This window comes from Lampris incognitus, chromosome 6 (genome assembly GCF_029633865.1).
Source record: "Lampris incognitus isolate fLamInc1 chromosome 6, fLamInc1.hap2, whole genome shotgun sequence".
Lineage (NCBI taxonomy): Eukaryota > Metazoa > Chordata > Actinopteri > Lampriformes > Lampridae > Lampris > Lampris incognitus.
The window spans coordinates 7,654,787-7,672,877 of record NC_079216.1 but is presented as its reverse complement, the minus strand read 5'-3'; the positions used below and the strand labels follow the sequence as shown (position 1 = coordinate 7,672,877).

The 18,091-nt window shown below is 44.8% G+C and overlaps 1 protein-coding gene across 1 annotated transcript in view; it reads right to left on the bottom strand.

Moving 5' to 3' along the window:
- Positions 1–15,006: 15,006 nt before the first annotated feature.
- nell2a (neural EGFL like 2a) overlaps positions 15,007–18,091 on the bottom strand; it is a 183,550-nt gene continuing 180,465 nt past the window's right edge. Inside the window, exons 19-20 of the mRNA XM_056281703.1 lie at positions 15,936–16,160; positions 15,007–15,500 (exon numbers count right to left, since the gene is read on the bottom strand). Of these exons, the coding sequence (XP_056137678.1) occupies positions 15,459–15,500; positions 15,936–16,160 (267 nt within the window). The 3' untranslated portion in view covers positions 15,007–15,458. The remainder of the gene's footprint in view (positions 15,501–15,935; positions 16,161–18,091) is intronic.

The window sequence follows — 18,091 nt, the reverse complement described above, 5'->3', positions numbered from 1 at the left end:
TGTTATAATGCACATCAGATAATTGCATTAAAAGCAAACCAAGTGATTAAAAATAAAGGGATAAATAATAGTTAAACACAGCAACCCAGGTAAACATGTCAACACAAAAACATGCAAAGTGGGATAAAATCAGCATTCGGATAAAATCATACAACATGCAAAAAGGCATTTCTTACCCTTTTCATATAAAAAAAGCCCTTACCGCACTCTCCCTTTTTGCATCTACAGCTAAATATAGATTAAAAAACACCCCAAATAAAGACAAGCTGCAGCAACAGATCAACTGGGATCTCTCCCAGTGTGTCTCAGCGCTATTCTCCAATGAAAGCAGTGTATCATGTCCCGACATGGCCCATCACTCTGCGCTGACAGCTCAGTGAACCTGGGAGACCCTGGGATATTTATCAGCCTCCCTTCCAGCCAGCCAGCCGACTGGCTGGTCTCTTGTGGCCCTTGACCGAGACAGAGATGGGTTCTGTCACCAGCAGTTGCATGGGGAGACTGGGTTCATTACTAATTCAGCTCTCCCAATACTTGACAGAGTCAACAGGATAAATCCCTCAGCATGCCCAGCCATTCAGTTGTTGCACCGACTCCCCTACAGATGAGGTTATGAGGTTTTAAGATGATAAATTCAGCCTCTTATTACCTTGTGGGGATTAGCCGTGTCCAGTTGTGCTGTAATTATTCCTTGGTCCAATCAAGTGATTGAAGCCAAAGTGGATGAGGCCCTAGCGGTGAATATGTATGAACAGTACTGGCATATTCCCAAAGACCTTGAGTGGTACGGGACTCCATTTGTCAAACAGCCCATGACCCGGGGCATGACACACACAGGGGGATAATCTAAGATCAGTAAACGTTGTTTTGGCGACGTAGGGGGAAAAAAAAGTCCTCAAGGTGAACACCTCCCTTCTGTACAAGTTTTGTGGTGCATATTGGCGATCATTTGCGAATTTTGCCTCACAATGTCCAGTAAGCAGTCTTTTAGATTTACATATGAATGAATTTTTTCATGAATAATTAAAGCCTCCCTGTCTCTTTGAAATTGAAAATAGAGAAAATGTTTTCAGTTTTCTGCAGAGATCCGTTTCGTACCAGAGTGGATTTTGAAGAGAAAAAAAATGGCAGTTCATATATAGGTCCTGAATTTGATGTACAGTAAAGCTTACCTTTATATGGGTTATTCGTGCACTCTAAAGCTGAAGTGTAGATTTATTTATTTTTTTGGATTTTCACACAACGTTTGGAAAACTGCAGCTGGAAAAACATTAGCAGGCATTGCCATTTACGGAAAGAGAAACAACAGCACAAATCTGAGACCGGATTCGCTGAGCAAAGGACATGTACACAGGTCAATTTCATGAAAAAGACAAAACCCCACAGCAGTGAGTGAGCTAGAGAACTACTATTGCTATGTCTTACACTTATGACTGTATGTTTTAGTGTTACTCTATCAAGAAATCAGTACCACAAGTCTGGGATTCTGTTTGGAGAGGCAGAATCTAATCTGTGATGTGTCAGATGCAAAGACAGTACATGTACACAGTTGAGTAAAATTAACAAGGGCACATCTAATTTCAATCCCTACAAGAAGCAAGGGTTATTCTTCTCAATGGCCCTATCAAACAATCGTAGCCAAACACAAGAATACACGCCGTCATTAATATTGCATTTTGAACAGGTCATAAAGTGGACTCCCCATGGGTCCGGGCATCTGTTGACAAGGGTTCAGTGCTGCCACTGAAAATTGGACATTTAGGAGCCAGCTGGAAAACCGCTCTGCCCCGCTGTGCCACTTCTACATAGGTGCCCACTGGCTCCATGCCACCTATGGCTAGAGGCCACCGAACCAAAGCGTGCCAGATGGCGTCCTATCCAACACACCAGCAGCCACTGCAAAACGGTCTCCTCCACCCAAAACCACCCTCTAGCCCACTCATTCAAGTCGGGTATGAGTTCAGAGTCCTCATAACCTGAGCTGGAAAGTTTTGTACAAATTAGAGAATCAGCAAAAACAAAAGGACACATAGCTCGTTTTCCAAAATTGTGTGTGTTGTGTTATCAAAGAGTTGCAGATGTAGGAAGGTTTTCAGTGCATTTGCTGTCTGTTGTCTCAAATGTGTATACACACACACACACACACGCGCACGCACGGCGCACGCACACCTAAAAACAATCTTAAACAGTGGTTATGTGATCGTTGTGAATAGAACGATACAGGATTGTTGTCATTGATCATTGTCAACTTTGTAATTGGGAGTAGGTCTAGCATTGACTGCACATTATCAGTTGAGTAGCTAATGTTACATATTATTGACATCATATCCTGATACGACGCTTAACACTCACATAATAAAACAGATGCTTTTGAACAGCTTTTGCAGCAGTTCAGAGCTAAAGTTAGCTTGTCTGAATCATGTTTTTAGCTAACCGACATCCCAGAGAGGCAAGCTGACTCATCAGAAGCACTTAAAAACTTGTATCGAAAGATTGATTTGTTTGAGTAGGTTAAAGGTGATGAAGAATGTCTTAGTTACATCTCTGTCGATGGCGCTTCTGTGAAATCCTACCGCAAATGAAACCACATGGACATACCAACAGGACTGTAGAAGAGGCTAAATGCAAGTAAATGGCATTTATGCATGTTCAACATTTTTGAAATAGCATTTATGCACCTCTAAATAGAGTTCACGCAACTTTAAAAATCTATTGTTTTACCAGCACTACTACTACTACTACTACTACTACTTCTTTCGGCTGCTCCCGTTAGGGGTCGCCACAGCGGATCATCCGTTTCCATCTCTTCCTGTCCTCTGCATCTTCCTCTGTCACACCAGCCACCTGCATGTCCTCCCTCACCACATCCATAAACCTCCTCTTTGGCCTTCCTCTTTTCCTCTTCCCTGGCAACTCCATATTCAGGATCCTTCTCCCAATATACCCAGCATCTCTCCTCCACACATGTCCAAGCCATCTCAATCTTGCCACTCTTGCTTTGTTTCCAAACCGTCCAACTTGAGTGGTCCCTCTAATATAATCGCTCCTAATCCTGTCTTTCGTCACTCACAATGAAAAACTTTTTTTACCAGCACAAGTTGTAGTATATGTAAAATTGCGCTGTAATATCAGCATTTACCGTATCTGTGACCAATCACATCATCTCTTGTGGAAGCCGGGCTCGTGACAAAGCCATAGAATGGAGCTTGCTAGCCAGCTAACTATCTATCTATCTAGAGCTGGTTAGTATTATGTGTCTGGATTCCTGTCGTTGACAAATGGATGTATACAACGATTTCTTAAATGTGGAAAAAGCAAGCCTCCTCCTGCCGATGCCAGCACACTAGTGCCTGGTCTGATAGTCAACTGGGTCTTGATGGAAGCCGTTACCAGCTTTTATCCAGCCACTGTGTTGGCCTGCTTCACTCATAAGAAGTTGTCAGCTTGGGCTTCAGGGCAGGAACAGGGGGAAAACCGTGCCCCAAGAAGCCTTCCACCTTCGTAATTGGCACGTAGGTGGAGACGGGCCTGCAGGATCCGGGGGCCTGCCCTCGCCCCTGCTGGTATCATCCAGTGGCCGGGAAACGAGGCCAGATTGGGGTCCCGTCTGGCCGCCTGGACCAGGGGAAAAACCCTGCTCATCTCGTCTAGGGGAGCGGCCACTTGTGCCGGTGGCATGGTGAAGTTTTTAAAGGTGGCAACCTTTTAATGATCTCTGGGGCAGTTAAGGTGGAGAAGGGGTCCCTAGCATCCACTGGGTGTGCATCCAGTGAGCCGCCACTGAGCTCCAGCTCCTCCATCGGGAGGGGAGCTAGAAACTACCTGCATGGCGATCCGTGGATGGAGGGGGTGGAGTCGGCCGACTCCGGCCTGTCACTGAGTATATTCAGAGCTCCCAGGGTCGCGGGGATGCTGGAGTCTATCCCAACAGTCATTGGGCGGCAGGCGGGTAGACATCCAGGCCATCCCAGGGCCTATTTTACATTTTAAGACATGTTTGCGAAGAAGGCTAGGAGAAAGGCACAGGTTGCGGTCAAGATCAGATTTGACCACCATGGAAAAACTCCTATTAAAGGTAATATAATATATAAAAAGGTAATTAGGCTACTGTTGCCAGAGCTCGATCCATCTGGTCTCCCTACATTCAGTCCATCACGCGCTCTCTTGTCTACGCCATGTTGTTCTTGGCTCGGCACCCAGGCATCGTTACACTGAATTGTGGGAAAGCTTATGAGAAATCGGATTGTGATACCACTCAACCGGCGCTGCGCTCAACCCTGAAGAGCCCACCAAACTTTCTGACATGCCAGAAATCCATCCGATCGTCCGATAGCCAGATCATTGATCATTTGGCCAATTAATCGGGCATCGCGACCCCCTCCCAAACTGCACGGCAAACGACAGCCGATGAGGCATAAATTCGGCTCGACTCTAAAATGAGTCGATGATGGCCAAATCGGGGTTAAAATCGGGCTCAGCCCCGTACAGTGTCTACCCAGTTTAAGAGAGAATAGTGGTGGCGATGGTGGTGGTGCAGAGAACATTGATTTTGCCTCTTTTTTTTTTTGGCCCGAAGATTATTAAAAAAAGAAAAGAAAAATCTTTAATGTCTTACAACAGCATATATTTTTAGACGTACTCACCCAATCATTTTTGAGGGGTCGCAACCCCCACCCCTCAGAAACTAGAGAGGGTACAGCTAAATGTGAGACTGTTAGTTTGTCAGAAGCCAGGTTCACGAGGCGCCACACATCTAAAATCTCAAATTAGCGAGAGACAAATGTAGATTAAGTGGGCCTTACATGGGTGTGTTCATGTACAGCAAGCTGCTTTTATGTAGCAAACTAGCGGAAGAGCGAGAGAGAGGGACCGCTCCACAGGGAGCTAAAGCCATCTTCAGGCTTCCCTCCTCTCTCTTTCCCTGGCTGTAAACTGAGTATGATAATTATATTAGGAGCTCTCTTAAGTGCTGCACAAGTGCTCCAAGTATTACTTTTATACCTCTGGAGGCGCAGAGCAAACCGGAGAGAGGGGGAATCGGGGCAGTCCTACTGGGACCGTGTCATTACTGTGTGTATAAATATGCAAATAGATGTGTATTCAACAAATGAGGGGCCTCATTTCAAACCCAAGTGGCGGTAGTTACTTGTTTGGAGTGGATTTTATAGAAACCAATCTTCTCATTTTTATTTTTGCAGCCCCAGTTTCTGTAGCCTAGTTAGGGACCTTTATATGTGGACTGCTGAAATGTGCTCGGAATTACTGGCACTAACTAGGCACTTTCAGACCAAACAGTTCTGGGGGCTTTTTTGAGAGGAACTACCCACTGAGGAGGTCCCCCGAGAGCTACAAAGCCTCAAGGGCTTTTTGCTGTTTGCATTCGCACCACCAGGAATGCTGAAGTGATGTAAGCTGGCAGTTAGTATACAAATATCATTCCGCGCAGTTAGTATAACGTTAAATGTGTATGAATACAAACGTTTCTCTCATGCTGCGCACAATGCTGCAACAGCAACAACAAGATGGAGGACGCCGTGATCGGAGCTGTGTGTTTGTTTTTTGTCGTGGGTTTCACGATGATAACTGAGTTGGAAAGGACACCGGCAAATGTAGAGTATGTGGTTGCATATAGGCTCAATAAAGCCTGGACTTCACTGTCGGTCCATTTGTCTGTGTTTTGTTCCAGTTTTAAAGGCTAGCGTTAAGTGCTGTTGTGTACATGGCTAATGATTTACATGGGTTTTTAAAAGTGGTGGTTGCTGGCACTGCATTGGCTCATGTGTTCGACCAATCACCGTAATCTTGTCACTCACGGTTCCTCTTGTGCTTGGAGAGTAATGCCTCGTCCAGACAACTCGGAAGTCGAGATGTTCTGACCTCCTACTAGAAAAAGTACAATGGAATTCCACTCAAAGTCAGAGTTCCTCTTGTAAATTCAGGGCAAATCCATCTACCCTGATTACTTTATTTATCCTGGGGGAATTTGTATCGGACATAAAGGCTGCCACATAAACATACATGCAATATAGGGCAGTGACAGACAAAGTACATAGCAAAGACAAGTGCAGACATAAAGTGCATTCAAATATGTGCAACACAGCCCCTCATTTCAAAACCTCCTTATGTCTTGAGTTTAGGAGATTCACTGATAGAGGGATGAAAGAGTTTTTATACCTGTTCAGGTGTATTTTCCTGTATTTAATAGGAATCCTGTAGCATCTACCTGATGGGAGCAGTTCGTATTCTGAATACAGGGCATGTTTAACTATTGCCTTCTCATAGAGCATGTGAAGGGAGGGATGCCCCCTCACCCCCATCACTTTCATTGCTGTGTGGACCAATCTGTTTATTTGTGATTTTAACCTAACTGATATTTCACCAAACCAAGCTGAAATTCTGTAATGTAATATATTCTCTATCACAGCATGATAGAATAAGATCATTACCCTCCATCCAACCCCGAACACCCTGAGTCTGTGGAAAAAGGAGTTTTTGTTGGATCCTAGTACATACAGAATTCATATGGACATGCCAAGTATTTGTAAGAATGAACCCAGATAATACAAGCGTTTTATTTATTTATTTGTTTTATTCTGACATACTTTACTAATCCGCGTGGGGAAATTATGCTCTGCATTTAACCCATCCTAGCTGTGTAGCTAGGAGCAGTGGGCAGCCGCCATGCAGCACCCGGGGACCAACTCCAGTTCGTCTCGCCATGCCTTGCTCGGGCACAGACAGGAGTACTAACCCTAACATGCATGTCTTTTTGATGGTGGGAGGAAACCGGAGCACAAGGACGAAACCCACACAGACACGGGAGAACATGCAAACTCCACACAGAGGACGACCTGGGATGACCCTCAAGGTTGGACAACCCCGGGGTTTGAACCCAGGACCTTCTTGCTTGCTGTGAGGTGACAGCGCTAACCACTGGGCCACCGTGCCACCCTGGGTGGATCTGTAGTGAAGAATGATCCCCTAGATGTCCTGGATCAAAAATAATTTCTTGTTTTCTTAGTGTTTTTAATGAGGTGATGGTCATCACACCATTGTACAAACTTTACAACCTCTAAACTTGAGCCAAATGTCAAAAAACTTGACAACAAAAGTGCTGGAATGACTGCTTGTACAATCATTTGTATGTCATGTAAACAGAATGGGAGAACTCGCACATCCTTGAGGGGAACACCTGTGTTGATGACTTTAGACTCAGATCATGTCTGGTTCACTGGGACCTGCTGGGTCCTGTTGGTGATAAAAGGGGTGATACCACCTGATGATATATGGGTTAACGGGTATCTGTCTGAGCTTACTGAGGAGGACATGGGGCTGCAAAGTGTTAAAAGCAGCGCTGAAGTCTACAAACAGCAGTCTGACATAGGCCTTGGGGTTTCTAAGGTGTTGCAAAATAAAATGTATTATGGTTAGTATTTCCTGAACTGAAGCAAGACGTGGCAGACATGCTGGCTACAGGGATCATTGAGCCGTGAGATGACTTAGATCTGGAAACACTGGAGTTTCAATTGAAGAGGGAAAATACTGCTCCTCAAGCTCTTCCTCATAAACAACATTGTGTGCCCACAGGGTTGTAGACTGCTCTGGTCTGTCTACCCATTCTTTCAGAAGATTTATGGGGAAGACTTGATCCTTCTTGCCCAGTGATGGCCTGGCGGCTTGTCCAGGGTGTCTCCCCGCCTGCCGCCCAGTGACTGCTGGAATAGGCTCCAGCATCCCCGCGACCCTGAGAGCAGGATAAGCGGTTCAGATAATGGATGGATGGATGGAGGGATGGATGGTTAGTATTTCACCATCAGTAAAACGATTGTCTTTATAGGCAAACTGATGAGAATCTAGCTGTCCATTTATGTTTGACATCAGCTTGCACACCATCCATCATCTTTTCCAGACACTTCATTACAATAGAGGTCAGGGCTACTGGTCTATGGTCATTATTTCCCAGGGAACAGGCTGTCAGTGCCCATTGCCTTATTGGTATTTGTTCTTGTAAAGTCTTGTGACTTTTTTGGGACTAATATCTATCCTTGGAACACCATCATCAGTTATTATGGTGTTAACGACGTCATGTTCTAAAGAGCAATCATGTGAATCAAACCCCATGTAGAAGTTGTTCAAGTCATTTGCCATAGTACTGTCATCTGTTGTGTGCAGTGTTTCCTGATGGGAGTCATATTTGTAATAGATTTCATAGTGGCCCACAGTGTCTGTATTATTTGCACAGAAGTCCTTTTCAGTGGATTCCCTGTATTGTCTTTTTGCTGTGTTAGACTTTCTGGTTCAGTTCCCTCTGTGCTGATCTTAGTTGCACTTGGTCCTTATTGCTGAAAGTAAGCCTCTTGTGTTTGATGCAATCCTTTACGTTCTTAGTAATGTAGGACTTGTTGTTAGGGTGCTGTCTTATTGTCTTTTGAGGCGTCATCATCCACACAGAAGTTAATATAAGCTGTGATGACTTCTGTGGATTTATTCAAATCGGACTCATGGAAGATGTCCCAGTCTGTGCTCAAGTAACACCCCTTCAGCGTTTCAGTAGTGTCAGTGGACCAGACTTAAACAGTTTTAACAAGAGATTTGCTCCTTTTACGGACTGAGGGGTAGATGGGAATGAGCTGGAGAAGCGGTTGTCTGACATCACACAACAATGGCAGCACCCACCGAGGCGCACGGTGTAAATGGTAAACCATCAACTGAAAGGCAGCGTAAAGTATATTTTTTTGTATTTAATGAAAATGAAGCTTTTGAATATTAGCAATTATTGCACACAGTTATTGTGTGAGCTTTACAGAGATCTAGTGTGGACACAGATTTGGAAAAGAGTTAGTTTCAAACATGCATTCAAATTGGTCTGAAGTAGACATATAGGGATTAGAGAAGGCGTTGCCTTTTTTCTCTTTTCAAGATGTTGTACATTGTCACCTCGGATCTGGCTTTTTTTTTAATACTTTTTTTGGTTTTTCCATTAAATAAAGACACACCAAAGAAAAGAAAACAAAAGCATAAAAAGATTTGGATAGCAGTTTCCATGAAGCCTATATATTTCTCTGACATATTCAGTGTATCATTTATTTATCTAGCGGCACAGTGTAGTGGTAAGCGCTGTCGTCTCACAAGCAAGAAGGTCCTCGGTTTGAACCCCGGGGTAGTCCAACCTTGGGGGTCGTCCTCTGTGTGGGGTTTGCATGTTCGCCCCGTGTCTGCATGGGTTTCCTCCAGGTGCTCTGGTTTCCTCCCGCAGTCCAAAGACATGTAGGTCAGGTGAATCGGCCATACTAAATTGTCCCTGGATGTGTGTGTGTGTGTGTGTGGGGGGGGGGGGGGTGTGATGGCCTGGTGCCAGTGGTGGAAGAAGTATTCAGAACATTCACTTAAGTAAAAGTAGCAATACCACAGTGTAAAAATACTTTGTTACAAGTAAAAGTCCTGCATTCAAATCTTACTTAAGTAAAAGTACAAAAGTATTAGTATCAAAATATACTTAAAGTATCAAAAGTAAAAGTACTCATTATGCAGAATGGCCCATTTCAGAATCATAGTATATCATATTATTGGACTATAATTATTGATGCAATAATGTGTCCATCACATTAATGTTGCAGCTCGTAAATGTGCCGCTAATTACAATGACTTTCTATACTGCTGGGTAGCTTAGCCTATAAAAATACATCATTATTAGTTGGTTCATAATTTTTATTAATAATCGAAATCTGCAAAGTAACTAGTAACTAAAGCTGTCAAATGTAGTGGAGTAAAAAGCACCATATTCCCCTCTGAAATGTAGTGGAGTAAAAGTATAAAGTAGCATAAAATGGAAATACTCAAGTGAAGTACAATTACCTCACAATTGTACTTAAGTACAGTACTTGAGTAAATGTACTTGGTTACTTTCCACCACTGCCTGGTGCCCTGTCCATGGTGTCTACCCGCCTGCCGCTCAATGACTGCTGGGATAGGCTCCTGCGACCCTGAGAGCAGGATAAGCGGTTTGGATAATGGATGGCTGGATACATACTATCATATGATAGTATGTATCCATTTTCTGCATGTAAATTGATGTCAAAATATGTCGCCAACGTTATTAGGTAGGTGGTTACAGTAAACAGTCTCTGAAAGTTATCTTCTCTGCGCAAAAGTTATTCCTGTGTTTCCTTTATATCTGCAAGGAGGCTGCTCTGCTGACAGTTTAATTGTCTATACACTTGCCAAAAAATACCAGTTTGTCAGTCTCGGCCATGTTTTTGTTTACGTTTGGCATCATGCACCTGAAACACTTGGAGGTTGGAAACTTGGAAATTTCAACTGGGAAATTCCGACCTCGGACTTTGAATGGAACGACGCATATCTACCCTGAAGTAGGAGCTAAAAAAGTCTCTCAAAACAGCGTTCTAAGAACTACAAACTACAGTCGTTCCCCTTTTTTTTTTTAAAAATTCTTTTCCCCCTTTTTTCTTCCCAATTGTGCTTGGCCAATTACCATATTTTCTGAGCAGTCCAGATCTCTGCTCCACCCCCTCTGCCGATCCAGGGAGGGCTGCAGACTACCACATGCCTCCGCCGCTTTTTTTCACCTGACAGTGAGACAGTGAGGAGTTTTGCCAGGGGGACATAGCACGTGGGAGGATCACGCTCTTCCCCCCAGTTCCCCCTCCCCCCCAAACAGGGGAGGCGCTAGTGCAGTGACCAGGACACATACCCACATTTGGCTTCCCACTCGCAGACACGGCCAATTGTGTCTGCAGGGATGCCCGACCAAGCCGGAGGTAACAAGGGGATTCGAACTGACGAGTCCCATGTTGGTAGGCAATGGAATAGACCGCCACACCATCTGGACACCAGTCGTTCCCAGTTCCTGCAGAGTGGAGATGATAGAAAGGGGGGGTCGTTCCTCCAACAGTTCTTAGAACTATGAAAAAGTTCCTCTGGTCCGAAAGCACCTAGTGTGAAAAATGCGTAGAAATCCACAATTCCAATTCTGTCGATTAGAACTTTGGATTTGAGAGCTTTGAAAATGAAAGTTATGTGGCTTAAATTTAACGTTTGCCTGTGTCACAATAAGCAATGCACCAAGTCGGTTCTTGTTGTGTGAAAGGCTACTTGGCAAATGGAGGAAATTCTAATCCTGATTTTAGAAGGTACCAATACATTAGGATAATCCTTGCACGATTACTTATGCTCTTCCAAGCTGCCCATCAAGTATTGCATGTAAAGCATTTGCTGCAGCATTCTGACGGTCTGCATTTAGTAATCCTCTGAGTTCATTTTAGGTGTTCTGCGTTCTGCCGGGCAACTCTTAAATCTACAGTCAATGACTCTTCACACTCAATCACGTACTTTGTAAACCCAGGCGTGTCCACAAAGGCCGCAAATCTTTCTGTCATTCAATCTTGGTGTTTTCTAACCAAACAGAGATTTAATCTCTTTAGCTTCACCAGTGTGTACCCAAGGTGCTCAGTACACTGAGTAAAGCCGTCACCTCTCTGTTCACCATCATCTTTTTCCCTATAAACACCGTCTTAGGAAGCACATGGGCTGTAGGTCCATCAACAAGATTGTAAAGTAGATAGATAATAAGAATATAAAAAACTGTTCCATCGCTGGCATACGTAAAAAGATAGCTTTATCTAAATCATGTACATTTTTGAAGCTGGTAGGTTGAACTGTCGCAGGAAAAATGCACCCATGGATAGACTTCACGTTTTCAGTATAGAAGCAGAAGGTGGGGAAATATGACAGTTAATGAGTCTGAAGAAGTAAAGCTGCCGTGGCTAACAAAGTAGATGAGACAGAGCAAACTTGTAAAAGACCGAAATTAACAAATTTCCTTTTGAATGCATCTCTGGGATTTGGATCACTTGAACTCAATTGCCGCCGTGAAGGCGGCATGGTGGCGCAGTGGTGAGCGCGGTCGCCTCACAGCAAGAAGGTCCTGGGTTTGAGCCCTGGGGTAGTCCAACCTTGGGGGTCATCCTCTGTGTGGAGTTCGCATGTTCTCCCCGTGTCTGTGTGGGTTTCCTCCGGCTGCTCCGGTTTCCTCCCACACCCCAAAGACATGTAGGTCAGGTGAATTGGCCGTACTGAATTGTCCCTAGGTGTGTGTGTGTGTGTGTGTGTGTGTGTGTGTGTGTGTGTGTGTGTGTGCTCCCTGTGATGGCCTGGCGGCCTGTCTAGGGTGTCTCCCCACTTGCTGCCCAATGACTGATGGGATAGGCTCCAGCATCCCCGCAACCCTGAGAGCAGGATAAGTGGTTTAGATAATGGATGGAACTCAATTGCAATGACCAGAATCCCCGTTGGTGGTCAGTAAGTTTACCAAAAATAACAGGAGTTTAACTTAAATGCATTGTTGGCAACATAGATTCTAAGTTGACAATGATCACTGTCATTCATTATCAATACAGTCTTTATGTGTGCATGATCATTTTTAGGATTAGGCAGGTGCTTCAGTCTATCTTAGTAAGTATTTAGCAGAAGACAGGGAGACACTCTGGATAGGCTGCCATTCCTTCACCAGGTCACCACACACATTCACCCACACATCAGTCATACTTACGGGAAATTTCATCTCCAGTTCACTTAACATGCATGTCTTTACACTGCAGAAGGACACCCATGCATGCAAACACGGGGACAACTTGCAGACTCCACATAGAAAGCCCAAGGGTTAACCTCATATCACAGAGCCACCAATACACACTGATCTCAACCAAGACTTTCAATGAACCTGGTCCTCCTCGAGATGCAAGACAAATTGAATATCAAGTTTCAGCTGAATTATTCCCCATGTCTGTGGAGAGTTTTGGAAATTAAATGTCTGGTTGCAGAGAATGGAGAGAGGATGGTTTCAGAAGGTTAGATTAAATATTCAAGTTGGCAAAATTTTGTCAGGTTTGGTGAAAAACTGAGTAAGTACAAAGCTCTTGGCATTACATGGTGTTGATATTTTAGTTCTGTAGTGGGACAGCCCTTATCTAAATATTCCGATATATTCACATCTGATGGCAAAAGTCTTCAGATGTAACGGACACTTACCGACTTTAGCTGACCCAGCTAACCTAAGGCCTTAACATATAGTGTGGTGTATGTCTGTGATTGTTTTGGCCAAATTTGAGGCTCTTTTTTGGGGGGGGCGGGGTTCTCCCCTTTTTCCCCCAGTTGTATCTGGCCAATTACCCCACTCTTCCGAGCCATCCCGGCCACTGCTCCACCCCCTCTACCGATCCAGGGAGGGCTGCAGACTACCACATGCCTCCTCTGATACATGTGGAGTTGCCAGCCGCTTCTTTTCACCTGACAGTGAGGAGTTTCACCAGGGGGACATAGCGCGTGGGAGGATCATGCTGTTCCCCCTCCCCCCTGAACAGGCGCTCCGACCAACCAGAGGAGTAGCGCAGCGACTGGGACACATACCCACATCCGGCTTCCCACCCGCAGACACAGCCAACTGTGTCTGTAGGGACGCCCGACCGAGCCGGAGGTAACACGGTGATTCCAACTGGCAATCCCCATGTTGGTAAGCAACGGAACAGACCACCATGCCACCCAGACGCCCCAAATTTGAGGCGTTCTTTAGAGGATGGACGCACCAGGCTTACAAATTGACGAGTACAAGCTCATGCTCCTGGGTGAGCAGTCAGCCCATCTGGGAGTGAGTATTTAATGTAGCCTAGCAGTCCTTCTTCATCTTTTTCTTTTGCATTTGTTCCAGACTAGCGATAACTGCATATTGTTGCCCTCCAAGGCACATTTCAGTAACCGGTTAGTTTTTGGTGATAAACGCGTTAATAAATATGTATCACCTCCTAGAATTCTAGGACTTTAATCTCCTGCTTTTGTTCTTCTTCCAACACTGCTTTAACAGAGCACTTGGAGAATCCCATATCAGCTAAATGACCTCAGCAACCTCCTTTCCTTTCCATAATTTTTGTTCTTAACTCAGACACGCTTCACAGTTTCTAAGCCCCAGCTTCTGCCCTGGCAAGTCCTCATGGTTCTCCAAGATGGCTGCCCCACAGGTGTGAGCCATCAACTCATCCAACCTAAACTGGGTGCACTCCAAAACCTGACCGGCACCGCAGCAGTTTGTGTCAGATGTGCGTGGTTTCCACTGCATTTCACCTCTGCTGACCAAACGGCCCGTGGCACTTGTCCCTACCTGAATGGACAGCTAGTGCATAAAGTACACAGAGTACGACATCTGCCAAAAGCAAAACAATGGAGACCGGTAAAACAAAAAACAAATACCTTTTACATGACTCAGCATGGCTGAATCCAAATGGAAAAGTTATTGTACTGAGACAACTCATTCCCAAAAAGGAGCTGTACCACAACTTCTCCCACACTGTCTGTCATAGTTTGATCACCAGCTGATTCAAATTCATTGTAATATCTGACACCAGGACTTCATTTAAGTGGTGTTCCCACCCTTGCCATTATGCAGTATGCGGCATGCCAGCAAGACCAAATGGAGTGCATCCAATCCTTTGCTCTCAGATGAAGCCGACAGCCCTCCCATCAAGTCCAGCGAGTTGAACGTGAGGATGGGAACGTCATTTACAAAGAGCTGTAGAGTGTACCTTCCACTCCTAATCCAACATTATGGATAAATACAAATTCCATTGAAACGACAAGTTGTTTTTTTAATGTAAATGGAAATACTTTATTTCACCATTACACAATAACAAGCTTGGAAATAAATTAGAAAAAAAGGGAATAAGAACAAAAGCTACAGAGCACCACATGATTTAGACAACTCTCATAAATGTGGCAACGAAAACTTACTCTAACTGCCTTACTCTATCTAGGCTATCTTGGTTGAGAGATTTAAAGTTTAGAAATCAGCAAAAATGCTTTTTGACATCGAGCACACTCATGCCAGTAATAGTAATATCTTACAGCTTCATGTTGCAGATGACTTGGAGTGGGGAGGCGTCGATCCCTAAAGGGTCACTCAGATTTGGTGAGGTTGAACGAAGAGTGGCGTTGCGGGGACTGCAGTCGATCATCTCTTCTTGTATGACACACATATTCACATTTTGGTATAAAGAGGAATTTGCAGAGGCAAATCTGGTTCCAAACAAGGATTTGCAAATAACTCTTAGCATTTGTTTTATCCTCCTTGGAACACCGGACGGGTGGGGTTTTTCATAAAACGAGGACTCTAGTTTAAACAATCACAGGGAAGTACTCCAAAAGCAATTTTATTATTCTTTTCTATGATGGGCAAAATCCCACCGTTTGTAATGTCCCGGTGAGCAATCTGCTCCCATTTGGCACTGGCAGAAAACGAAAACAAATGCTAATGTATCGCTGCAAATACTGTTTTGGCCAAGATCTGTGAAAGGGACGGTGACTAGATGCAGGGTGGTGGTTTTTTTTTTTTTTATTCTATTTTATTTTTTAACTTTGAGAACACTGTACAGGTGCCTTCAGATCTGCCAGGACTAGAGGCACATGGGGTCCACTGAGCAACAGATGTGTCCATTCTGGAAATGAGGGAGAGAAAAAAAAAAAGATTATAAAAAATAAAATTTGACTGGGTTATTATCAGACTTTAACCGCTATTGAACTCTGACGAATATTCAGATGACACTCAACGGTGTTGGCGCGGCACGCAGACTCGGTTTGACATTTCGAATTCCGCCGGGTGTCATTTTTGCACCAAGTCGGTTGCAGGCGGTGATATTTTACAAAGAATTACAAATGTGAATGTTGGCAGAAGATCTCTGGCTTTCGACTCGGTGAGTCGATACTTATCCCTTGTAATTTTTCTGATTTACAAAGCATGAAAACGGCTTCTCGGTTTCAAATCACCGTTTCTGGCTTGTGTGTCAGCCACTGAACTGGAAACGATACAACTGTTAAAGGCGTGATGATCGGGGTTGGGGGGGGGGATTAGGGGCGGTGGGGGGCAGGCTCACCTTGCACTGACAGAGGGTGCACTCGGTGCCGTGTTTAACCCAGGAGGAGCCACTGAAGCGTGAGATGCCGTGCTCGTCCGTGCACGTCTTGGTGATGTCGTTGCGAATGGTGTCGGCCTGGCAGGGGTCGGTGACACATCGGGCACAGCACTCGCCCTCGGGCACCACGGTGAACTCACAGTCCACTGGTGGGCAGGACAGGGGCCAGCAGTCAACCTGCCCCTGCTGTGGAGATTACGAGAGAGAGGGAGAGAAAGTAAGACTATTTTTGACACAGCCAACAGACAGCTAGCTAGTGAGCACAGATAAAACTTGGCTAAAAAGTTAACAGCACAAATTCAGTATAAACTGTAGGCAGTCGAGGAAAACAAGATGGAAAGACAGAAAGAAAAAATTTGCATATATGGAAGAGAGTTGTCAAATGATTAAAATAACATTTACATCCCTGAAAATGCACTGTTTAATTTTCCTACCCGACTCCCAAATTGATTCATGCGGTTTCACACATTTCTCCTGACGTTGTGCATTTGCATGCTAGAAGGTTTGTCTCACCGCTGCTTAATGTAGACAAAAAAGTTGGAGGAGAAGAAAGGAGATATATAGGCGAGCCGAGAAAGCTTTCGCCCCAGTCAGCGACTTTTTTTCTTCCTTAACCGAAGAGGTGAACGCTCCTACTTCTTAATTGACTCGTTCTAGTTTTCTTCCCTCATTGTTGTTCCCGTATTAATCTCAACAAAAACTCTCAGCAGAGAAAGCCTTATTGGATTTCTCCGGCTACCATTTGCAACCGGCCCTTGAAAACAGGTCGTGTGTTTCAGCCAACTTTATGGATCCTGATTAGGTCGTAGCATTCGCCCGACCCGCTTCTGCTCACATTCTCACCCCCTTGAGTATTTTTTCTGCCATGCACCTCTGTGGGAAATGGAAAGCAGGCTTGTGCATTTACACACACACACGCACACAGACACACAAACATTCCAAGAGGAGAATGCCTCTGTGAGCCTCCCACCGGGGATATTTAATATCACTGAAAATCACCTGGCTCAGCATTTCTGTGATGTTGCAGTAATTTAGGCAGGCTATGAAATACAGGCCCATGCAGGGCTAATGCCCACACCTCCTGCCTCCCCGCAGTGAGTAAACATTTGATGGAGGCAAAAATCCCCCGAGTGTCCGTCTGTGCCCATAGCCAAAAGGAGGCATTTGAAAAGTAGCCCTGGGTATCTGTTCCTCACTGTGACGATGCCCACCAGGTTACACAGATGTGGCTTATGATCACAAGACCCCCCCTATTACCAGCGGCAACCTGTGCCAGACTGTCCCTTGCATACAAAGTGTACCACGGGTTCAGAAAAGTGCTTCCAAATACCAGCAAATAGGTCCGGGAACAGGCATTTGGTACCACCTCAGGAAGTGCTTCAGTTGCAAACAGAACGCACATAAGAAGTCATCTGTCACCATAGTATCTTTCATGTGTAGGGAGGTAACACATGAAAAAACACCAGATTTTGAATAAACTTTTGGATCAATAATGAAAGCAGCACTGAAAGCATCGTTCCATTTTTTTATGCTGCATTCCAGTGAAGTCGTAACTCGGAAAAGTGTCAAGGAATGGCCATTTAAGTCAGAATCTTGAGCAAGATCACTCAAGACCGAGATAACAGACCTGGGCCCTATTTAAATGATCTATAGCTCATGGTCTAAAGCGCATGGCACAAGTGCATTTAGGGTGTATCCAGATCCACTTTCGCTAGTTAAACGGCACCTAATTTGGGCGCAAGGTGCAAAAGGGTTGTACTTAGTCTCACTATTAATCATAGGTGTGTTTTGGGCATAACATGAAACCAATCAGTGTCATCTCCCAAGCCCGTTAAAAGCCAGGTGCACTAGCACCTTGGTGCATTGCTATTTAAATGGTGGATTTGGCAAGTTGGAGGAACGGTTTTCTGCTGAGGAAAATTGATCTGCTCGTGCATGAAGTGAAAGCGTGTGAGTAGCCCATCTATGGGAGCAGCAGGAATCCCCCAAAGCTCCCTGAGGTGAAGCAGATGTGGGAGGTGGTAGTGGCGAACATGTTCTCGTCTTCTGGCATCACCAGAACAGCCGGTGTAATAATGTCAGGAGACGGGGAAAACAAAAGCTCGCCGCTCACCGAA